We start from the raw sequence: 26032 nt of genomic DNA, 5'->3' as shown, positions 1-26032 counted from the left end.
GTTTTTTGTGTAATTTATGGTTCAAACACCGATGAACCGAAGATTTTCGACCAGCTGAATACCACACTCTTGGGCTGGGAGGGAGAACTCATTGTTATGGGAGATTTTAATTGCATCATGGATTATAAAATTGACACAACCAGATCTGGTAGCTTCCAAAGGATGCGCAAAACTAGATTATCCATCTTAGACCTCTGCCGCATCCATAACATTAAAGATGCTTGGCGATATTTATATCCAAACCAACCGGGTTATACCTATTACTCCGCACCCCATAAACTGTGTTCGAGATTAGATATGGTATTAATAGGGGATAATCTATTGAAGAGCTCTAATCTGGTTCTATGCCCTCGAATCTCCTCAGATCATAATCCATTGATTCTTACAATAAGCACCACACATACTAGGACTCCGCCCAGACCATTTTCTTTCCCTAGATATTTGACCTCAGACCCACAGTATGTGATACAGCTTAAATCTCACCTTATAGACTTTATGGATATCAACATAGACTCCACTGACTGTGGCATTGTTTGGGATGCTTGTAAAGCTAGTATTAGGGGATTCACTCAAGCTTACACGATTAGACAAAATATGGAACACAGAAGGGCTAACTCTTTGCTCATAACCAGTATAACTAAACAAGAGGAACTACTCGCTTCTGCACTCCGACTAAAATTATCAACAACAACTGAAATAGGCCTCAAACTCGGACTTCTAAAAAATGAAACTAAGACCAAACTTATACAGAAGCGCAGTACTAAGATCCACAAGTTTAAAATTGCACAGTACGAGGGTGGCGACAAAATTGGCAAAATTCTGGCTTATAAGGTTGCAGAAGATAGAGCTAGTACAACAATTACCAGTATACGGGGGAGTGACAATAAAAGTTATAACCAACCTCAGGATATAGTAGGACAATTCGCTGACTATTATAAGAACTTATACACCCCAGAAAGCATTCCTAATTCAGACGCAATCCGGTGCTATTTGGACAAATACATAACAAACTCACAGATCATAACTGGAACAGACTTATTGTCCAATAACATTACAATGGCTGAACTGCATCAAGCTATAGCCCTCCTACCTGTTGGGAAAGCGGCAGGGGAGGACTCAATACCTTTAGAGCTATATAAAGTGTGCTTAGCTGAGTTGGAACCCCTATTCCTGAAGGTACTGCAATCTGTTGGTCTTACTGGCAACACCCCTAAATCATGGAATAGGGCGAAAATAATTTTCTTCTTGAAGAAATATAAACCTAAGGAGGAGAGAGGGTCATACCGACCCATATCCCTTATAAACGTTGACGCAAAAATCTTTGCCAAAATATTGGCTATAAGATTATCCCCTATACTACTTAGGATCATCAATCCACAGCAACATGGGTTTATATCCGGTCGAGACACTACTACGCACGTAAATATGGCCATAACGGCATTTGACGTAGCGGAGATAGAGACCACCCTACTCGGCATGATACTTTTAGACGCAGAGAAGGCGTTCGACCGAGTGGGATGGGACTATCTATGGTGCGTTCTATCTAAAATGGGGTTTGGGGGACAATTTTTGCGGGGTATACAGGCCCTCTACGACAACCCTACTGCTTATGTTTGTTACGCGGGCCTGATCTCCCCTGACTTTCCAATATGCCGTGGCACCCGTCAAGGCTGCCCCCTCTCACCCCTTTTGTTTGCTCTCTCATTAGAACCTTTTTTATCTGCTCTACAGTCCCAAGACCAAATAGTACCTTTTAGTTCTGGCTCAAAAACACTGAAAATAACAGCATATGCCGATGATATCGCTATTTATACACAAGATATCGTGATGGCACTTAAAAGTATTGTTTCTGAGGCTGGAAAATTTGGGAATATCTCAGGGTATAAACTTAATGTACAAAAGACTCAAGTTATTGCTAATTATACCCCGAATGTGGTAGTCCCTGAAATCTGTAAGAGCGCTACATACCTAGGTGTAAAAATTACGGCTAAAATCCAGGAAATTATTAATATAAACTATAAAGCATTAATCAAATCTACTACCTTACTTTTAAAAAAATGGCACAGATTACCCCTGAACCTAATCGGAAGAATTAACCTCATTAAGATGACGATATTGCCTAAATTTTTATATTTGTTTCGATCTATACCACTTAATTTAAATAATATATTTTTTAAAGAGCTGGACGGTGTATTCAGCAGATTTATCTGGAGCTACAAAAAGGCGAGAAGGTCGATAAAATCTCTGACAAATAACACGAATCTAGGAGGGCTGAATTTCCCTGATTTCAAGTTGTATTTTTGGTCTGCGTTTGTTTTGCGTATTCGCTCATTGCTCATTAAAGAAAGAGCACTCCCCTTTCATACTCTTATGCTAAAACAAGACGCAAACATGTTTTTGCTTCGCGCCAACGACCCAAACTATTTTAAAAGAGTCAAATTTAAGACCGCCAAAGACATAATAAAGATCTGGGGCAACATCTCAAATTACTGTAAAATAACTTACTATCATCCAATGATGCCGTTATGGGGCAACCCGGGTTTACCAGGTATCTTTAATGACAACTCCACTTATAGCTGGTCTAGGAAAGGTATCAACTTATTAGGGGATTTATATGGTATTCATGGATTTATAGAACTCAATACTCTTAAAATACTATTCGATCTTTCGGAAACTATGAGATACAAACACTTGCAACTGCACGACTATCTGATTAATAAAAAACAAATCTCAGTAGTTATGGACAACGAAATCTGGTCCTGTTTATACTCTGGGAAAACTAAATCAACTATAAGAGACACTTATCATGTTTTATCTTGCTACAAACCAAATGACTGCTCTAAGTTAGCAGATAAATGGGGCCGGCTATTAGGGATAAATATTACAGCTAGAGAAATAGGGTGCTCCATGTCAAATATTAATCAACTGGTTCGCTCTTCAAGTTTAAGGCTTCAACAGTTTAGAACGAGCTGTATGCTATATTATACCCCTGAAATTATATCTAAATGGTCTTTTAACAACTTTTACAGTGATCGAACTAAATGTCCAAAATGCTCCACTGAGGCCGCCAATTTGACACATATGTTGTTTTCGTGCCCTGTCCTCAAGGATTATTGGGGGGATATTCAGATGGTTCTAAAAATCAAACATATTCAAATACCTATATTCACTGCTGCCTCAGTCCTGCTTGACATATATTCTAACCCAATCCCACAAGCCGCGTTGATTTCTATACTCATGTCATGCGCTAAACTCACTGTGGCAAGAGCCTGGATCGGCACTGATCCACCTACGGTTTGGGATTGGTGGGCGCTGGTTACTGAGATATACACCATGGAGTCTGCTTTAGCTCGGTTAAGAGGGAGCCGCTCCATAAGCAAACATGAAAAAAATTGGGGAACCTTTATGGTATGAGGTGGTTTTTTATCATTTTTTTTTTTTTTTTTTTTTTTTTCTTCTCTCTGTCCCCTCTTGTGCTTACAGCTCCAGTTTTTTTTATTTAAAGCTGAGAATATAGTGTAATTTTCTCGATTATAGACGCTAATTGATGTAAGTATTTATATTTGTTTTTTCTGTCTGCCTGTTCAATAAAAAATTTAAAAAAAAAAAAAAAGGAATCCTATAGGCTCATGAATTAGTCTTTGACAAGATCAGTAAGAGCTTATTCTACAAGAGCGATGGCAGCCCCTATAGTTCTTTTTGCAGGAGTTTTGCTGAAAGACATTTGTAAGGCTGCCACCTGGAGAACTACAAATGCTTCCACCGCGCATTATCGCATCAACGAGGATATTAGCAAAGATACAGTAGTCAGAAGTGCTGTCCTCCACAACTGTTTAAAATAAGGTAAGCCTCATGCCCCATCCCCTATTTTCACATTGCCTGCTGCAATGATCATCTTAATTCAAGCATGTGAATCTATGAAAGAATCAACGTTGGAGATGGAAAAACGTTACTTACCTGTTACTCCGATTCTCCAGTACTGGCATCTTTCATAGATTCACATGTGACCCACCCTCCTCCTCTTGTCATAAGGCTTCCATTTATCCTTATCATATGTTTTTGTATGAACTAGAAACATCTGACAGTTGAAAGCTTTAGGCAGGGGAGCACCTGATGTTGCTGGTCACTGATTGGCTTTAGTTTGGTTCATTCATAATGAGGTGAATGGGTTACTAAAGTTGATAAGAAATGTCTATATTATTTGTATGGACAACACCGCTCTATTAACATTCTAAACGAGAGTTCACAGTCTGATGACAGGGAATGATTCAAGCATGTGAATCTATGACAGATGCCAATGCTGGAGAACTGAAGTTACAAGTAAGTAACTTTTTTCTTTGCGTGCCATTAGTACACACTGGGTGCACGCTAATGCATTCATTGCACCATACTTTACTGCCAAGCACCGCCCACATTAAAGGGTCATAAAATTCCTTCAAAAACATGCACATTTTCCTTTCCTATATCTTGGATTATGTCTTACATCTAAAGTCTGATTTTGCTGTTATTTGTGGTTGATTCACAGCTTCGTGAACATCCTCCTCCCTATAGAAGCCAGGACTGTGGGAACACGCTTCCGCTGGTGGCAACCCAAGCATGATGGCCTGGATCAGAACGACTGGGCAATCGACAACGTGCTGATCTCTGGTTCAGCAGACCAAAGGACAGTAATGCTAGACACGTTCAGCAGCGCCCCACTTCCTCAGCATGAACGCACTCCTGCTGATGCCGAACCGACTGGAAGGATTTCCTTTGATATGTTCGGGGAGGAGAAGACCACAGGTAAAAACATGATATACAGATTTGTTCGAGTCACGAGGTAAGCCATTATACAAGTTAAGAGTTTTAGCTTAACTAATTTGGCTAGGGAAGTGCAGGGCTGTGAAGTTTCAGCCAAAATACATCAGAAATGAGTGCTGAGAAGTAATCTCAGGCTTTTCACTGCCATTTTTCCATACCATTCTGGGAAATGTTGTAATCTTCAAGGACATGCCTTTATTCAAATAATTAAACTGAATAGGAAGCATTAGCAGTCTTTCAGATGTCTCTGTCACTAAACTCAACAGACTTCGATTTGTAGAGCACTGAAGGTGATTCATTTTGTGATTGCTGATGTTCTAACGGTATGCATTCCCCCATTCTTCTGTGCTTCCCAGAAGTAGTTACAATGTAATGCTCCACTTAAACATCAAAGCAGAAGTACACAGATATGCCCAAACGTTTGATGGCAGGATAATTTATTACTCTTAAGACACTCCTCGAATAGTTGAAGTATGTGTAGTTTTGGAATCGTTGACATAGTATTGGCAGGCGGAGAGAGTAAACATACAGGCATTTCAGCATGCCATACATTTGTATTTCCATGAGTTGCTTTGGGGCATTGGCTGATGAGAAGATCAGGGTGGTCTTTTCCATTCGCTGTACTACTCACCACAACTTTCTGTGTGGCATATCATCAAAGAACAGCGTTAAATATCGCTCAGTGGGCTTAGCGCGGATTTGCTTAACGCCGGCTATCGCCGGATTTGATCGCCGAGATATCGTCTTATTTACAACACATATCTCCACGGCGATATTAAATCTGGCGATAGTGGCGAAATCCGCGAACATCGCTGGAAATCCAGCGCAACAACGGAAGCGATAAGGTATTCCTTGCAAATAGGGAGATGTTGATTCAGCCATAGAATCCACCTCCCATCATATGTATAGCTAAGTCTGCTTTTTTGCAGACGTTAGCTTTCGGCGATATCCGCGGTTAGCGCGGATTTTAACGTCGGTATTGGTGTCCTGGGCCAGCTTGTTGATAGGGAGAAGTGCTGTTAGCCATGATTCCCGTGTTGTGTTTGAAGGACACGCCCACTTTGCATCTCATTAGAGATGCAAAGCGAGGCGTCGGTTAAAAGGCTGCTAACATGTGCTAATGCATGTTGGCACTGCTTTTAAAGCCAAAAAAACAGAGATAAGGCCCTTGATAAAATGCCCCTATATGCGTTGTAGACTTGCTTGTGGTCTTGAAGCCTACTGATAAGATTGCATAGCAACAGGCTTTCACTCCTCCCAATGCAAAAGGGAAAACAACTTTATTCTAATTTTAATATAATTGTTTTGATCTGTCAATCTCTATCACATGTGTATACTTACATGCTGTTATCTTATATATCTATATATATGTATATGAATATATATATATTCACTTAAAAAACCATAGGTTTCACACATGTTATAGTTAGGTGGACATTTCACTCGTAAAAAACCAATGAAATTCCCCCGTTATAGTTAGTTCAGATAACTATAACTCGCGCGCCCGCAATCCACTGCTCATGACGTCACATATTACATCACTCATGACATGGTCAGTGGCATCACTCATGACATCACTGATGAGATCATCCTTTTGATAGAGAGGCGGTCGCGCGAGTTATAGTTATCTGAACTAACTATAACGGGGGAATTTCATTGGTTTTTTATGAGTGAAATGTCCACCTAACTATAACCTGTGTGAAACCTATGGTTTTTTAGGTGAATTTGCAAGATTTTTTAAATGCTAATTCCTAACTATAACGTGTGTGAAACCTATGGTTTTTTAAGTGAATTTGTACGGTTTTTTAAATGCTAAGTTATGTATTTATTAATATATATATATTTTTAAGGTTTTTCACCGTGGGCGCACCGTGCGGGCGTGTTGGCCGCACCGTACGCTGCGCGCACCGTTCGCCGTGCGCGCACCGTGCGCGCACCCCGCGATTTTTTTGAAAAAAAATAAAATGTTTTTTTCACCCTTGTGGGTCCTTCTGTGACCCCCTGACAAAGGCTAGGGGTTCAGGAACTCTCCTCCCTGCCCCCTTTTCACGTTTTCCACCTTTTTTCCACCTTTCCTTTTCAGTGCGACAGACAAAATGGCGGCCGACACTTCCTGATTTCGACCGATTCGAATGTTGACTGACAACTAACAACCAATGAGAATTACGCTCGCGCACGTTAGGGTGCGCGCACGGTGCGCGCTTATAGATATTTATATGCTTTTAAATGCAATTTTCTCAGGAAATACTTAACAGATTGACTCCAGATATGCAAAAGGCACTTCCCTGACCTGAGGACTACCCCTTTGCCAAATTTCAAGTAATTCTGTTCAGCCGTTCGGGCTGTACCTTCGACTAAAGGTCCTATGGGAAAATGCATGGGGAAAACGCGTTTTGGGACCCCTCTTTTTTCTCGGCCCCCGCTTGACGAATCACCCCGAGACTTTCAGGGTAGGAGCTGAGCGGAGCGCCCCATTAGTTTTGAAAATTTTGCGAGGATTCGTCAACCGGCGCCAAAGTTATTCAAAATAGAATTTTCAGATTTCCTATGGAAACACGATATTAACTATAACTATCTACTGGCGACCGCCAGTAGATAATATATATATATATATATATATATATATATATACATATACATGTGATCAAGGCCTTTCTGGGGCCGAAACGCGTCATAGCGGAGTGTGGTGCTTCAATGGATTAAATAAATACCTTTTGCACGCAGAAGCTTGGGTCCGTTTTCGTCTTTCCGGAATCGTGATGTTTGAGACGAAGTTCTTCGCATGTACATATACATATATATATAATTTAAAAGGGCACACAGCTATGTATTGCATGCTGTCCATTTTAAGTATTTGTGAAGTTCCTCCAATAATTATGTACAATCACAAGAGGCTTTAGATGTAGCGGAAGGAGGGCAACATTATCTCTGGCTTGCATAACTGCATCGCACTTTCTTATAGATTGTGAATCAAACATTAAAGGAATTGTCTGCAGTGGCAAATTAATAGTGAGGCGTAGAATTCTTGAGAATTACTATATGCGAGAATGTTCTGGTATACAAAGTAATTGTATGAATATAGCAACATTTGTTTGACGTGTTGTGTATATGTTATGTTATGTAAGCTTGTAACGCGCACAGATACTCCGAGGAATGTCCCGGCGCGAGGCTGGAGAGGGGGAAGTGACACGGGTTAGACAAAAAGACAGGGGTCCCAGGGGTGGTGAGCAATGATTGCAATGTTTAATGTTTTTTAGTAAAACTAATGAATGTGTAAGTAACTCTTCCCCCACTTAGGTCCATTGTATGTAAATGTATATACTTAATAGTCTTTGCATGATTCCTAAACGACTAACTGGATTCGGCCCTCAAGGTGTGTCTGCAAGTACACAAATCTCTTTATAGGGATAATGGGAACTCATGCAATGTTCAGTTATTTATCGCAATTCTATAAGTATGTTCTAAGAATTTGGAGTTGGAGTTTTTTGAATGTCTAAAAATCAAACAAAAGAAAGTTAAATTGCCTTGGTCATATTTTAATGACTGTGACAGAACATTCCAGTGTAATATGTTTAAGAGACAGATATGGCATGGTATGGGCGGAATGAAATCGGGAACCAGGGAGTAGAGATACCCCCACAGGGATATCCATAGTATGGTGTCTTTCAAGGGCTGTATGTCAAAATATCATGCACAGAAATATTGTCCGACATAAATATTGAGTCCTAAATATTGTGTATAAAAAATTTCATCCCATTTGGGTGTACATTTCTTTATTATTAGCTGTAATAGGATAATTATTTGTAAACAATATTTAGGATAAGTTATTGTTATCAGATAATATTCCAGTACCATTTCCTCATGAGTTAGGTGGAGGAGTCGATAAGGGTGGAAATTAGAGATTTCTGTGAAGATGCCAGTATTCCATGTGAGTTATATCATTAAAGTGTAGCCCAAGAATTAGACTTCTCCGGGGCGAGCAGAAGTGATCATGCTACAGTCTGTCTTTGTTTGGCTCCCAAAAGATTGTGGGCAGTGACAGAAAGTTGGCGAATGGGTATGTTGATGATCTGGAACATGTTGCTTGGTTCTCATCAATGCACATAAAGCCTACACTATATAGAGCAAGAGGTGATGGTGATAGAATTGATTTGGAGCAGCTGTTTTCTTTTTTTTGTGAATCTGTTTTATTGAATCTTAATATTGGTACAGCTTATGTCATGTTAAATAGCAGGCAATGTTGAGCGTCACATTCAACAGGCAAGTTTCAGTAGTGCCATATAGCATAGTTACAGCTCTTGCGTGGAATGATGTACAAAAGTAATCGGACATACGATTGACAGGTACATGCACGGCCTGCAGTAGGAGACAGGCGAGAAGCAAGGGACAGGAAAAGGAGAGGAGTAAGATGACAGATCAATCACATCCCTCTCTACATATCGGGTGTCTTCCAGGACACAAATGGCGGTGAATGTCCGTTGTCCCACACATGTGCGGGTATTGTTCCATGATGCCAGTAGAAGCACTGGCTCTCAGCTGTGAAGGAGTTCCGATAAAAGATTCACTGTTAAGAATAAAAACTTGGAACTTTGCATACAAGGGAAGGGGTAAAAGAAAGGAAGAAGAGGAGTGTACAGTGTAAGCAAACAAACAAACAAACAGCCCGTAGCCCTCCCCCATTTTTTTCATCCATATATGACATGACTCATAGCTTGTGTGCTTAACAGCGTCTGACTGTTAACCCCTGCCTAGAGTGTGTGTCGACTGAGTGTCGCAAGCATGCTGTGCTCGCCAGCTGAAGATCGGCGCAGCGCATGTGTTGTTATTGTCGCCCGCGGGGCTAAGCGCTGCCGATGGCTGGCATGGCAGAGAGGTCCGCGGTCAGCTTGCCCGGGATGTGTTGCGGTGCAAGGTAGATTGTATCTCAGTATGTGGCAATGGGGACCCTACGCAATCCCAGTGTCTCCTCATGTTTAATAGCGAGGCTTTCCACTTTGGCCCACGCAAGCATGGAATGATGCCAGGCCTGTATGTGCGGGGGGTCTGGTGCTTTCCATCTTTTACTAATCAGCCATTTGGCCACTATCATTCCCAGATCTATGAATCTGGACGTGACCTTCGTGCTGGGGGTTCTGCTGAATCTGTGTAGCAAGTATGCAGGCCAAGTGAAGGGTAACTCCCTGTCAGTGCTCTCGCGCAGTTTAGCTGCCTCGGCCCTCCAGTATTTCCCCAGCCCGGGGCAGGCCCAAAACATGTGTAGCAGATGTGCCCCTAACTCTCCGCACCGCGGGCACGCTGTATCACTGCGGTTAAAGTATTGATTAATTTTCGCAGGTGTGAGGTATGCTCTGTGAATAATATAAAGCTGTATCTGCCGAAAGTGCATGTTCCTGGGGATGCGTGTGGGGCTCTCAAGCACTCCAGCCGATACCTTATCGGTGAGATGGCTACCTAGGTCTTCTTCCCACTTGTGGCGTAGTGTGGCAAGACTGATTGCTGTATGAGTGTGGAGTGAAGCCGCAAACCAGAGCGTTAAATGTCTGTCTCGCCCCATGAGGTGCAGATATTGTATGGTGAGGTGTGTACGCAGCTCTGTCATGATATCTCCCCATTTTGCCGTGAGTGAGGCCACCAGCGCGCGGTGAGTGAGGAATTGCCCAGGCGGTAGCCCCTCCTCCTCCACTAGGGCTGCATAGGGTGTGAGTGTCTCGTCCCGGTACAGGTTCCCTAGGGTGTGGATACCTTTGTCATGCCAGTCCCTGAGCATGTGTGCTGTCAGTACTGATTGTCCGCTGGGGGTACCCTCTAGGAGCACCGCCAGCGCATACGGGGTAACTCTGCATGTCAGGTACAAGCTTCTACAAAAACACCTGTTAGCCACCGCAAGGATTAGAGGTTCTGGTGGCCGTGTTCGCGCCCCAGGATGAAACAACCGAACTATGTGCCCCAGGGGGTAAGGCGGCTGTGTAGTTGCTGTATCAGCACAGTTGCGATCGGAGAGCAAACGTGCTATCCACTGCAGTTGAGAGGCTAGGTAGTATTGTTCAAGACGGGGGCTGCCAGTCCGCCTTGGTCTGTTGGTAGATACAGCGTATTCAGTGCCAGCCTGTGTCTGGCACTACCCCAGATGAAATCTCTGAGTTGTCTCTCAAAAGCAGTGAAGAAGGAGACTGGGACATACGCGGGTAAGTTTGTAAAATAGTATAGGAGCTGCGGGAGGACCACCATTTTGGCCTGGAGCAGTTATTTATGATGGAAAGTGGAAGAGGAAGAAAAGCAGGTCATGGCTATAAGAAACAAAAACACTTACCTGAGTGAGACTGTCCAAACCTAAGACCTACTAATCAAAAGGTTTTACCTGGAGAACTAATAGAAGACCGGGACAAACCTGCCAAGTCAATCTGACAAAGGTGTGTTGGTGCTGGGCCAAAAATTCAGGTTGCTCCCGCTTGGAGCTTTTCTACAGCAGCAAATCTGTTTCAGTGCTACGTTGCAGAGAAGGCATCTGGCCTCATGGAAACCTGTTCAGCTATAGCGCGTAGCTTTGCCCCCCAAAAGGAATCTGAGCTCTAAAAAAGTGACTAAGTCTGAAAGTAGAAATCTTCACCAGGTGAAGACGCCAAAAGTATACGGGCAGTGAGGGAACTTTCTTGTGTTTGAATTCCTCCTTCTCTCAGCTTTCCCGCCTAAAGTCAACAGCTTCACTGGTAATTCATCCAACTTCTATCTGATGTCTTGGAACCCATCTTGGCCACAGCCTGATGCCTTGCCCTGTGCAGTATTCGTGACTCTGATTTCAGAGACTAAGTCAGAAGGCAAAACTTCGCACCCAGAAGAACCTTGTCTCTGTATCCAACCCGCTCTCCATTGCGGTCGGCCTTGAACCTTACCTAGCGCACCCAGTTGTCGGCGATTGGTGCTTTCCTTTTTGGTGCTATTTTTTTATTTAAAACGTTTAAAGTTTATATCTGGGGGGCATGGCCGAGGTCGTAAAGATGATGGCTGCGCTTTAGTGTTGCTCCCCACCTCCTCGCTAATCCTTCGCCATCCACCTAAGGGACTCTTGTTGAGACCCCCCTCCTGTTGTACACTTTACCAGGGCCCCCAGTGGGTGCGTGATATGATGAGAGCAGCCATGGAAGATGCCTCAGTGGTGTTGCGGGTGTGGCTCCTGTGCAAGGCGGTATGGATAGAGGCCGCTCCTCAGCCGCGGCAGGTGTTCTGCTTCGCGCAGACTATGTCGGGACCCTGGGATCGCAGAGAACCGAGCAGGCCATTGACAGAGCGGCCAGGAAGAACCTGGTGAGTGCACTGCATCGAGCTGGAGAACTGCTACTGGTGTTAGTCTGGGGGCCACCAAGGGTTCTAGCACTGCAGCAGCTGCGCCCCCGAATGAAGAAAAGGGAGCGACAGGGAGTCACCAGCTCTTAATGGACAGGTCCTGGGGGTGCCATTGACTCTCTCCTGGGACATGCCCGGGATGTCAGTGTTCTGGGCCCCATGACGTTGGCCACTACTAGAGAAGTTCCAGGCCCTGGCACCCAGTAGCGTGGCGGCCTTGGGGTAAGCAGGCTGTGGCTTATCTCTAGTAATTTGCAGGGCCGTAAACCACTATGGGCAAAGACAGACCTACTCCATCTACTCCCACCCAACAAAGAATGATCAATTTACCACATCGACCCCAGGTGTCCAGGGATGGGGTGTCGCCCCCCCCCCGATGACGCAATGCACTCCGGACCAACCAGATCTCGCTACCATTCTCCAGGTCATGCAAGACTCGCAGGAAGCAGTGGAAACTAAAATGGAGGAGGTTAAAGTGGACGCTTCGCTCCTGCGCCAAGACCTGCGCAATGTCACCCATCGCGTTACTGAAATGGAACACCGAATATCGCCTGATGACCAAATTTCTTAAGGACTGGCGGCGCTTTTGGGTCCCTGAGAGAAGCCTTTCACCCTGGTTTTGGTTGAGCATGCTCATAAATCCCTCACGTAGCACCACTCTCTTCCCTCGATTGCCAAAGTCCTCAATTATCTTGACCAGGATGTCATTCTTCATGAGGCCAGAAACCAACAAGACTTTTACTGCCAAAACATGTGCATCATGGCCTTTCTGGACTATACACAAGCAGTCTTTCAGCACAGGCGCTGTTTTGATGAGATGAAATAGAAGATCTGCACTCTCCATATCTCCATATCACCTATTTAATCTCCTTTTTCCCACAAAGCTGAAGGTAGTCTTCAATTCCCTAATCCTTTTCTTTGAGACACCAGTGCAGCCTTGGGAGTGAGCAACTGAAAAGATAGAACTCCGCCGAATGGGAGAGACAGGTGCTTTTGAGGCAAGAACAACCAGGAGCTCCCTCTGTTCGCCCCCTAAATCCCAGAGGAGAAGAAGTAATAGATCTCACAGAACAGATGCCCAGCTCGCTGGTCACTTGGACTCCACTGACTCGGAGGTGGGCCGGGGGTCGGCCGGTCGAGGTGGTAAGGTAACTCCACCACCATGTACACCAGAACTGTTCGACTCCCTGGAAGGGGACCCCAGTGTTCTGCCCTATTGAGCCCGATTGTCGGCTGTCTGGGGTCGCCTTCCCTTTTCCGGGGAGGTTTACACACACACTCACCACTGACACGGTATCTAGCTTTAAATCCTGCATAGGAGGTCCCAATTTAGATTCTAATTAGCCTCATATTCTTTCCATTAAGATGTTTGGTTTAGGGCGATAATGCTTCACGGTTAGAAGTATGGGTGAGAGCTGGGGGAAGGATGTTATCAGACGTGTTATTGGTTTGTGTTTGCAGTTAAACAGCCACACACATCATGAATGCACCTGCCAGTTCCCAGTCCATACAGTCCTGCACTACCTACTACATTTGAACTTGGACCAAGCTTTGCAAAGCTTGACCTATGGTCTTTATGGCGCCACCTGAAATAATTTCCTGGTACGTGAATGGTATGCTGAACCACATTAAATGATTTGCAGTCCGCTGTTATACCAAAAGATTTTGCCAGGCGATCCTCATGCTCCAGGAAAAATACTTAATTGGGAAACACTGTCCTTTCCACCATCGCCAGGGGTATGACCGAGTTTACCATTCAGGGTTTTCCCGGGGTTCCAGTGGGCTGGCCATCCTACTGCACAATTTCCACTTATGATGAACAACACATACACCGACCCCCAGGGGAGGTATATTAGGGTAGAAGGCCTGCTGGAGGGAAAGCAATATAACTTCCTATCAGTGTACATCCCACATCCACTCCTCTCCCCAACATTACATACACTGGCCTCTCTCTTGCTGTTGTTCTCACAAGACATCAAAGTGGTCGGAGGTGACTTTAAACTTAAGGAGCTCTCCAGGGCCAAAATGTTGTTCTCGGACGCTCGCTGCCTGGGCATACTCTATGGGGGTCTGTGACACATGGAGCATATGGCACCCTCAGGACCGTACTTATACCCACACATCAGCAGCCCACAACACTAGGTCCCGTATTGTCTTTCTTTGGTTGCCGGCCACAGATATCTTTCAGTTAACCGAAGCTATAATCCTGCCACAGGGCATCTCTGACCACACACCACTAATGGTACCATTGGGGACCCCAGAACCAGGACTCTGTCCATGTGGCATTTTTAATCATGGTGCATGACAGGCAGAGATAAATAACAGCCCAGGAGGCACAAATCCTTTCTCTAGAACTCCAGAGCTGATCGGACTGCTCCCCAGACCTGAAACGGCGACTGTCTGCTGCCAGGTCCTCACTCAGATGACTCTCGCTGGAGGAAGCATGCCAATGGTGGAGAGCACCAACCAAGAGGGTTTATGAATATAGCAACAAATTAGGAAAGCTACTCTACTAGCTGGCCTCTAGAGAGATCACTTCCAGAGTGATACCATGGGTCATGGATGCTGGGGGACACCCCAGGGCCCTCCCCTCCAAAATCATGCAAGTGTTTCCAGATTACTACAAGGCCCTAAACAGCCACAGACTCCAGCTTCTCCAGGTGTGGGTGCACCCGCTACTGGCCGATATCCAACTTCCCTCAATCCCACACCTCTTGGACCAGGAATTAGACCAAGCAATCACAGCCGAGGAGATTTCAGAGGCATTACCAAACATGCCCCAGGCAAAATACCAGACCCTGATGGGTTCCCTGTTGAATTTTACTGGAGGTCCAGAGAGCTTCAGATTCCTCACCTTTCGGTTAAGTACACAGCAGTGGCGGAGGCAGGTGCCTTTCCCACCGATCAAGACGCTGATAGCGTAAATGGGCCAACCTTTCAGAAAACTGTGCTGCCTACTAGCCAATTTCCCTTATAAAGACAGATATTAAAAGATTTGCCATAGTGCTAGCTTACCGACTATGGTGTACACTGTTGTATTTGATCCACCCTGACCAATGCAATTACATGCCAGCACGAGGCACACGCCACTGTATGCGTAGGGTCCCAGTTGCACTCTCCCAGACACATTGGCTGAGACACCTGTTGGCTTAACACCTGATTGGCTTTGAGAAGGCCTTTGACTCGGTTGACTGGCCCTTCCTGAGTGCAGTCCTGAAGAGAGCTGGACTAGAGCCCCATTTACAAAAGCTCACAAACTCCTGTACTCCCACCAGCACATGTTCAGATAAACAGGGCACTCTCTGTCTCTTTGCCAATCTGCCGGGACACCTGACAGGGCTGCCTTCACTCCCCCCTCCTGTTCGCCTTTGCAATAGAGCCCTGGGCACGTATTATCCACTGTGACTCTGGGACACAGGGATTGGCATAAAAGGCCAGAAGACTGCATCATGCTCTAAGCCAATGATGTACTTCTCTTCCTAGCTGATCCCGAGTCCTCGGGCCCTAGATTTTTGAAAATACTTGAACTTGACGTGGAGATTTTGGGGCTCTGTGTCAACTGGGCAAAGTCCCTGCTGCCATTTCAGGCGACCTAACTACCTGCTCATGGAATAACACCATATCTTTACGTCATCTTTCTTTCCCCTACCTGGACATTCATGTTTCTACGCTCTTGTAATTGACATGGACCCTTAACCTGTCCCCCTCCTCACTAATATGAAACAAGACCTGCAGAAATGTAAGTGCCTCCAGCTTCATGTGATGGGACGAGTGGCCCTCTTCAAAATGATGGTGTTACCTCGATTGCTGTATGTCTTCCAGAACTTCCTGCTCCCACTCCCTAACAAATGGTTTTACAGCCTGAACTCTATTCTTCGTACCTTCCTGTGGTGAGCAGGCATCACCGGATTGCCCAGGCCAACTGCCAACTGTCACCCTATGTTCAAGGTTTAGTAGTGACAACTGTTGTGAAATTCTTCCAAAGAAAACTCATTTGGACTGATTGAACCACAGATTATTGACTGTGGATGAGAGTTACGACCAATTGGTGTGCTTCAGTGTTTTTAGTGGACAAGGTTTAGTAGTGGCTGATCTTCACTGCTATTACTTAGCCTTACAGGTGACAGGCATTAATGACTGGCTCAACGGGAGCTGGGACAATCTGGCGTATCTGGCCAAATTGACCATGCCATGCTAGGTCTGATAAGATTCTGGCTGTCCTTTATGGGGCCCCAATCTCCTGCTCCCTCCCAGATATTACTAAGGTGGAGTTTCTAGCCTGGAGGGTGACATTACACCCTACTTGCTGGGATTGGAAACTGATGCCCCCCTTTGGCAGGGAACATGACTATATATCACACTGCAGCTTTGGGGGGATTTTCATTATGGGATAAGTTAGGAATTACTCATCTGGGTGACGTATGAACAGTTTCACAGATATTTACAATTGCGGCCCGCCCGCTGCGCGACCATTCCCTCTGACACAACAGTTCGCAAATCTAGTCCCCGTGAGCCCAAACTACTAACTGGGAAACTTGGAAAGAAAGCCATCTCGCAGATTTATCAATACTTGGTTGTTAATGCTTTCAACCACTATCCTAAATTGAAACAGAAATGGGAGGGATGGGCGGGTGAACTGGACGACACAGACTGGAGGGAAGTGCGGATGGTTCCCACGGAACTAGCCATATCAACATGCTTGCTTGTGGTTCAATGTGACTATCTACACAAAAACACAGAAGGATATGGGGCAAATGGTGGGATTACTAAGGATTAGACTCTGAGATTGATGGATTGATTAATGCAGGATATATTTATATATATATGTGTGTGTGTGTGTGTGAATATATATAATAGATATATATACACTGAGCGAGATTGAGGGCAGATGTGGGGGCTCAGATTTGTTATTGTGTTTGTATATGTGCTTAGAGAACAATAAAATTAGATTCTATTAAAAAAATCATATTTCTAGTTCCCCTTATTGGTTTTTGGTGTCATTTTGGTCATTAAAATATTCTCTATTTTTATTCTTTGGAGTGGGGTTTTTATTGTGTTCTGCTTTATACTTGCTTACTGTTTTGGTACCACTAAATGCTTTTTACATTTTCTTAAGCCTGTCTGCTCTGTGCCATAGCTCCCAGGAGTTGAGCTCAGGTTTAAATTACTGAACCCTTTACAGGGCCTAACAAAAATAGTGACATTATTACTTGCGGTGGACTATCATCCGTCCTAACTAATAATACACTTTCTCACAAGGAATGCATAATTGGGTACATAGTAACGATTCTAAAGGATGAACTAGGACAAACAACTATCTATCAAGTATTGTGATTTTTTTTAAAAAATGTATAAAATCTAATGAGAAATAGACTTTTCACAAAAATACCGTTGCTCCAAAATATCTTAAATAGCAGTACAAATGCTGCAAAATAACTACTTAATATCCTAAAAGGCAGAGGTTACTCAGTTAGCTCTGTCAGACCTACCTGAACACCACAGCTAAGACCCCTCTGAGTACTTTTGATTAAAAGGGTGTTTTATCTCAGTTGCAGTGAAGCTGTTTCTGAATTATTTTGGCTCAGCCATGTAGTACTTGGGTGTCTAGTGGGCTTTGGATGCCCAACCGTGGCTGGTCCTGATAGCGCTGGGGAGCAAAAGGTGGACTATTCCACAGGAATGTAAACCATTTTCTTCTCTTACCTCTCTTCCAGTGAATGAACACTGGCTGTTCCATGACGACTGCAGCATTGAGCGTTTCTGCGACTCTCCAGATGGGGTGATGCTGTGTGGCAGCCATGATGGAAGGGAAGTCTACGCAGTAACCCATGACCTCACACCCAATGATGGCTGGATCATGCAATTCAAGGTAGAGTTTTGAATGGGCATTGTGCTTGCAAAATTGGTGCATTAGGGTGCGATGTTCTTGTGCGTTCTTGCGAGTTAAATTATTATCAGAGTGACGCTGCCCACTTCTAATGGGGGGCGGAGCAAACCCAAAATATCAAGAGCTGTGCAGCATCTTTGGACGGTTTGAAAAAAAGATACCTTTCAGCTTTGTTTAAAAAATGTTTGAACGTTCTCCTGCACTTCAAGCCATTCATGGCCTATAATGCAATGCTAAGTTTGTGATGCTGTTTTTGCTGTGAAACTCCCCTCCAGACTATGCGTATTTTATCCCCCACCTGCTTAACAGTTCAGAAAGTGAAGTATACACTTGTGACATCATCAGCAAACCCATGCATACAATATGGTGGTCTTCAAAAACGCAAATAAACGAATTTCATAATTTCACCGTCATTGATGCCAAGGAAAGGCTTGATAAAACTGGGATCAATAAAGAACTATCTTCTTTTCCTTTCCCATGTAGCAGGCTTGGGTTTCTGGACCGCAATCTGTATGAAATATTATTATTATTTTTATGAGACCGTGGGTAAGTAAGCTTAAAGGGCAACCTAATAATAAGTAACTTATCTTGTTCCTGCATGAGAAGGAAAGTGTTGAAGTTTGGTTAAATCATGGATCGAAGTAATGTACCAGGACTTTAATAGACATGGCCGGTAGGAATTTTTTTCACTTTATGTGAGTAAAATTGTTATGTTTATACTATCATGACCCACTTGTGGTGATACTGTAATGTCATAATATTAATGTTTGCACTTTAGATTGCTGCTGGATGTAAAACATCAGAAAGAAATGTTCAGAACCAGGTCCACGTGCAGTATTCCACTGACTTTGGCGTGAGCTGGAGCTATCTGGTGCCTCAGTGTGTTCCCGCCGACCCTAAATGTTCTGGGAGCGTCTCACAGCCGTCAGTTTTCTTCCCGACAAAGGGATGGAAGCGAGTTATTTACCCTCTGCCCGAAAATCTTGTTGGCAAGTAAGTATGAGAAGCAGTGGCGTAACAAAACTTGAGGGTGACCCCCTGCAGAGTTCATGGAGGGGGCCGCCCATGCGCAGGACCCAGTCAGGAGCTTTCAGGCCAGGACCCCGACCACCCGTGCACAGTGCCGGAGGCTCCCCCCTGAAGCTTGCCCCGCACGAGCTATTGTTACGCCTCTGATGCGAAGCAGGCAAAGGAGGAAGAAATCTTTTGGGCACGCCACTGGGAGACTATGAAAAGAGTAGTGAAAGCCTGTACAAAGTAATGGATGCAGGCCTGATGTGCGTGAACGGAAAGTACTTCAAAAGCACTCATTTTCAGAGGGATGCAAGTCCCAATTCAGGTGCAAAATGCTTCCTGCTCCCTTATCGAGATTCCAAGGGGCCATATTTATGAGAGCTTTGTGTCATGCTTGCCCCACGCAACGTGGTGCATGCATGACGCAAACCTCAAAGTCATTTTTTAAACCACGCAAAGCCACTTTGCATGGCTTTGAATGGTTTAACAATATCGAGTAGTGCAATGCAGCGCAATTTGCTGCGTTGCATTATTCTGCGCAAGGGAGTGTTCTTTGGGCATTTTGGTGGGCATTCCCACGCAAATCCCATAGTTATTGACACATTCCCAGATTTACCAAACCTAGTAACCCTGGGAATTCGCCAAAAGGATACACCTCCCCAGGGGCAGTGTAATGAGGAGAAATATGTTTATTTCTCTCAATTCTGCTACACACGTAAAAAGAGGAAAAAGCCTCAGTGGTTTGTTTTTGTGCAGGAAGGTGCCATTTCCTGCACAAAAACAATCCAGCCTACAACACACGCACCCTTCCACCATGGTGCAAGGGTGCCTGCGTTGGTGCTAGGTTGCCAAAATGGCACCAGCACAAGGGGAAAGGACAGGAATGGGCCATATTGGATAAATACCGCCCATTCCTGCCCGATTCATGTGATGCAGGGCAGCACAGTAAGGTGACTTGCTGTGCTGCCCTGCACCACTAATGTCATAAATATGCCCCCAAGTGAGGGCCATATTATGACCTTCACAGGTTTTTTCACCAATTTGCACCTGGTAAATCGCAATCATGCATACACATAGAGCCACATGTATGAAGCCTTTTTGAGGTCGCAAACAGGACGATTCGCAGAACACAAAAAAGGCTTTTCACATATATCAAACCCAAATTGCGATTCGGTAACTTGTTACAGAATCGCAATTTTGGTTTGTGATTCGGTATTAGGAGGGTGCGTGTTTAAACGCGTTCCTTCCTAATACAGAATCGGATCAGTATGTATGAATGTTTTGCGACCGAAATGCGGTTGTGAAACATTCTAATGTTACCACCTCCTTCAAGTAGGTGGCAACCCATTCACAAATGGGAAGGTAAATGTTTGTAAAAGCATTTTTTGAGAGCAGGCAGTGGGACCACTGCCTGCTCTTAAAAAATGAAAGGAAAACTTTTCACTTTTCTTTTTGTAAAGCAGCCCGTTTTCCTTTAAGGAAAACGGGCTGCTTTACAAAAAGAAAGATTGATTTATTTGAAAGCAATCACAGACATGGTGGTCTTCTGACCTCAACAGGCCACCATCCCTGTGATACTTGCGATTCCTAATGGGTCGCAAATTGCGATCTACCTCATTAATATTCATGAGGTAGATCATTTGCGACCCACTGGGAATCGCAGAAAGTGTTCACAACACTTTCATACATGCCGTTTTGCGATTTCCTAATTGCAAATCGTAAGGATTCGCAATTAGGGAATCGCAAAAAGTTTTCTTCATACATCTGGCCTATGGTGAATATTTTGTGTTTTCGCACTACGGAACAGAAAAGAGGCCCAATTTGTTTGTTATGCCAATTTCCGAGGTTTGATAAGGTTCAGTAAAGCACGACTGCTAATTACAGCACCACGTTGTACCACTAACTGCAGATGCAACTAGAAAGTAATGTTTATCCATTCCCTTTAAATTAACTAAAGAAAGACTCATCTTGAATGTATCTATGCTCTCTGTGCAGCCCTGTACGGTTCCGGTTCTACCAGAAGTACTCAGACGTGCAGTGGGCGATTGATAATTTCTATTTGGGTCCTGGCTGCCCGGACAACTGCAGAGGCCACGGCGACTGCCTGAAAGGCAAGTGCATCTGTGAGCCTGGGTACTCCGGCCCGAACTGCTACCTGACCCGTTCTGTGAAGGTAATGACATCTCCTCTCCAATTTGTTGTGTGTTTCTTAAGGGTCTTAACATGACTAAGTGATGAAACAGTAAAAGAATGTAACACCAACTATAATTTTGTTGAAACCAATTTCTACTGTAAAAATAAATGTTACAAATAGGTTGAGAATCAAATTTCACGAAATTAATTTTGAATCATTAAGTAAAGAACAATCATTTCATTTCACACAATTCATATAGAATCAATACGTGTATTTACACCAATTGTTAATTACTCCTGTTAGTTAAAAGTTTCTAGAGTCATTGATCAGTTACAACACTAAAGTAACTACACAAATTCAAGTGAAATTCGTTTTTATTTAATTGGACAGTTCATCCCAGCTGATTAGCCCACTGTAATTTCTGCAGCAGTACAGCCAACACATTTTTTAGCAGCTATTCTACTTGCAACTTCTTCAGGACTGTAAAAAGATCGATAGTGAAAAACATAAATCATCAAATATTTGTAAAAGCACGCATGCCAGATATTTATGTACATTCTAAGGATGTTAAACACTAAATGGTGCATAATTCAGCCCTATGTCTCAAAACAGTATGTGTAAAAAATAAAATTTAAAAAAGCTACATTCTCCAACAGATACAGTCCTCATTTGTTCATGTGAAGTGCATTTTATTAGATTTTTCTAATTATCTCTTGTGCCTTGATATTTTCCATAAAATTAGATCCATAAGTACTCTCCACCCTATGTTAAGTTCCCATTGCAGTAAATTGATCCGATTTGCTCTAATTTCCTTAGCAAATTCCCTTAATATTTGATTGCTTATATTTATAACCTTTAATATGTAAAATGCAGGACTGTCCTACACAGCGATGATATCCACTTCACTTACACCTGTAGGAAACCATGTCTGTCTTTCTTAATTGTCTTACTTAATTGTCCCAGCAATCAATGCAATGGACTAAATGAGTACCATCCAACACAAGCAAAATGAGACAAAAGAGAAATGAAAAAAGAAGGCTCTTACAAATAACTTCCCGTGAGTCTTACACTACAGTCCTTAATATAGTGGCATAAAAAAGCCACTCACCATATTTTCACTAAACCAATGATGCAACAGTCGCTTCTCTTAATGAAAATGATACTCATATTTCACTTTTGCTTCCATCAATTTCTCCATAAAGTAAAGCAAAATACGATGTCCTTCACTGTGAGAAATTGGGTTGTTGGTTACTGGGGTGGCAGCTCTGGTCAAGCAGCAACCACAATATCTGTCAGGGTAAGGCATAAGTCAACCCAAAATTAATCTGTGCTCAACCTTCTGGTAACTTGGCACAAAGCAATTAGGCTTAACTTAAAGGCATTGTGTAAAGTATTTGTGCAAAACTTCAAACAGTAATAAAGTGAAAGACACCAGACAAAAAGGATCCCATACCATGTTAGAATCATAGAACTATCTTGAATAAATAAAACAAGACCAACATGACAAAAATCCAATTAGTAGAACTGGAGATATTACATTTTAAAGATTTTAGGGAAAACAGTAGCACAAAGCGCCAACAGTGGATATCTGATTGCGCCGTACCAGGACAAAGTCACAAGTGTAGGCCTACCATGGTGAATCATAGGCAAGCCACAGGGACTCAGTCAGGCCCACTGAATAAAGTACCTTAAGACCTGGTTTGTGGAGCGTTGCGACAATCTGCATTAAAGATGCGTCTCACAGCCGAAGCAATGTTTCTGATCCAATGTGTGGCGAGGCTGTCATGCAAGGACCTGTGTTCCTGTCAAGGATCCTGTCAGCATGGCTTGTGATGCGAAGTGAAGCATCAAAGATGCGACACAAAGACAAGGCGATGCATCGGTTCTGACGAGCTGTGAGACTGCGATGCAGAGTCCAGAGTGATAGTCGAGGCTGCCGTTGATGAGGGATGCAGGAGCCTGAGCAGGGGATGCAATTAGCAGTGGCAGTTCTGAAGGTGTTGCGAGCTGTGGTGGTGATGCGAGTCTTTGCAGCGGGTCCAATCCACACAGCAGCAAAGATGCGTCGGTTCTGCTTGGGGTTGCACGGCGCAGCAGAGGAAATACGTCAGTTCTGCTGGATCCACAGAGGCTGGCAGAGCACCTTAAGCCCACTTCCAAGGACTGGGGTGGCACCACTTTGCAGGGTAAACTCACAGATGGCAGAATCCAGTCGCAGTTCCAAAGTTGCTGTAAGCCTGGTATGTCACTGAGGCTTCAGATCAGGATGCCAGCCAACTAGCCCTTGGAGCTCTGGGTTCGGGGTTCAAAAGATGCAATTCCAGTCCTTTTCCACTAAGCAAGAGGGCAGAAGGCAGCAGGTGAGCACAGCAGGGCAGTGGTTACTTCAAAGCAGCAGTCCAGCAGAGTGGGAGTCCTTTCAGCAGCACAGCTGTTCTTCTTCCTGGCAAAGTATACAGAAGACAAAAGGTTAGAGAAATACCAGAGTCAGATCCATAGTTAAATAATAATATTAATCTATGTCTATTATATAATATTTCTATTTAGTTCATATTCTATTATTTTTTAAGTTAAAATTATACATCTAAGTTATGCTCCACATATTGTCTCAAAAACGTAACACCAAATCTAGTGACTCAATATCGGTTTCCTTACATCAATTTACAACTCAAACTGAAACATTATTCATTCAGTACTATTTACCGCTTAGTAAATGCCATATTTTCAAACACAAAAGTCCCATTCACAAGCATTCTATATTAATGAAACCAACAGTATTTAAACAGAAGCAACCAATAATGCAGTCCAAATACATAACAAGCAATCCAAGAAAAGATATTTTAACTCAATTTCTAAAAACTTTCACTAACTTCAAAACTTCTCCCTTTTCTTCTCATTTCTCCAGTTTTCCACTGCACACATATCACTGGCATATTGTCAAACCCAAGTTAAACACTACCCAATCAGCACGATGGCACCCGATTGGTCTCAATTCAAAAAAACATTGTGGGTGTTGCTTCCAATTATCCAATGTCTGTCAACACAAAACGATGACTATGGGTAAAACAAAATCCATATCGCTGTTCAAGAACTGAGCTATTACGGGCTACCAATATCCTAAAAAACATATCTCATCACATAGTCTAAGATACAAAAACCTAATGAGAACACGATACTTAAAATAAGTAATTTAAATCAGCATCTAAATTTAACTTGTTTGAAATATGTATGATGAGTTAAATGAAACCCAAGAACCACAAGGGATAGAACTCCCTACTCCTGATATTCATATAGTGCCCACTCTAAACACTCTCCTACTTTTAAATCCATACCAGTTTGTGACAATTTGCATAAGGAAAAATACAATACAAGAACCACTAGGGATCGAACTCCCTGCTCCTGATACTCATCGAGTTAAGGAAAAATTCCTTACTTGTATTCCTAGGTCTGCATCGTAGGTTTCCTCACTGAAGTCATAAACATAGAATATTCAAATACATTTGTGAGGATCCCAGAACCCTTTTTCTTCAATTATTGAATGTCAGTCATTAGATGGTGGTAAACACCTCAATGTCCATAGAATTAAGAGTTAACTCCGTTAAAAAACATGACAGGCCTGCTTTCAGTGATTTATTTTCTAGATCATAAAAAAACATCTAATCAATATAATGTGACCGCATTGCAGCATATAACAAGAAGGAATCCGAGTTTAATTCTAAAACACCTATTAAGCACATACAGGGAAAGAAAGATAAAAGAAAAAAGGAGCCTGTCATGTCAAGAATTAAAGGACTGCAAGGAAAATACACTGTTACTTTTAGGAGCCAGCAGCTTCCCTTCCCAGCATGCAGTGTACTGGCAGTTTGCCTCACAGCCTCAGTTCTTTTTGAATGGCGGTAATGGATTAAAATGAAAAATAAAGCAAATGGATTGACAATCGAAGAGGAGGGAGTGTTGTTTATGACTCTAGTGAGGATACCTACAATGCAGAACTAGGAATCCAAGCAAGTAACTTTTCCTTCTACATAGTTGGAGCCTCACCGATAGTTATAAACTTTTAATAGATTGACAACCATATCCCTTACTCACATTTGTCAATATAAAGCTATAAACGATAACAGATTTTAGATGTAGTCTTAAGCAAAAGTGTGGCAAAGAAGGACCACTCTAAACAGATTTTTTTAAGTTGCTTGACCTATTAAATCCAGATTTGGTTAGAGTCTAGAGGTTATTAAATAATCTTCTAAGCCTTTTTCTACAATTTCTGAAGAACAAGCAAACCCATCACAGTCAAACATATTGCATTAATAAATAAATGATCCAGAATGGACATCACGAACAAAGCCTGTCTTTACATATGACGCTGTTTACCAACTCCATCTTGAGGAAGTGAAATAAACCCTAAAATCACTACTGGTAATATTTCCCTATGAATCGGTTCCATGTTGGTTAATGGTTGTCAAATGTATTGTACCTTGCATTGGATCTTGGCTAACAATCATATTCATTGTTGTAGACGTTCTTGAAAGAGCGGTTCGACAGTGAAGAAATGAGATCAGACCTATGGCTGTCCACGGAAGGTGGGAAGATGTGCACGGAGTGTGGGGTCCTAGCTGAAGATACTGCTTTATATTTTGGAGGCTCCGCTGTGAGGCAGACAATTACCGAAGATCTGGATTTGAGAGGCGGAAAGTATGTCACTCTCCCTTGCCTAAAGCACTGAATTACAGATGAAGGTCTCTACTTAAATTTTAAGAAAAGTGCAACTGAGATATTTAACTTCCATAAATGTCTGTTTCATCATACCCGTGCTAAGTGAAACAAACTCAGACTGCTCTATGGGAAAGCAGAGGTGG

General features: G+C 43.2%; 1 protein-coding gene across 1 annotated transcript in view; it reads left to right on the top strand.

The window, feature by feature from the left end:
- Window positions 1-26032, top strand: part of RELN (reelin) — a 1440257-nt gene that overhangs the window by 1316670 nt on the left and 97555 nt on the right. The window contains exons 50-54 of the mRNA XM_085653954.1: window positions 4526-4782; window positions 17856-18010; window positions 18807-19021; window positions 21038-21215; window positions 25693-25868. Of these exons, the coding sequence (XP_085510080.1) occupies window positions 4526-4782; window positions 17856-18010; window positions 18807-19021; window positions 21038-21215; window positions 25693-25868 (981 nt within the window). The remainder of the gene's footprint in view (window positions 1-4525; window positions 4783-17855; window positions 18011-18806; window positions 19022-21037; window positions 21216-25692; window positions 25869-26032) is intronic.

Source organism: Triturus cristatus, chromosome 4_1 (assembly GCF_964204655.1).
Source record: "Triturus cristatus chromosome 4_1, aTriCri1.1, whole genome shotgun sequence".
Lineage (NCBI taxonomy): Eukaryota > Metazoa > Chordata > Amphibia > Caudata > Salamandridae > Triturus > Triturus cristatus.
The sequence above is the reverse complement of the archived record's forward strand: the minus strand, read 5'-3'. Positions and strand labels throughout refer to the sequence as shown.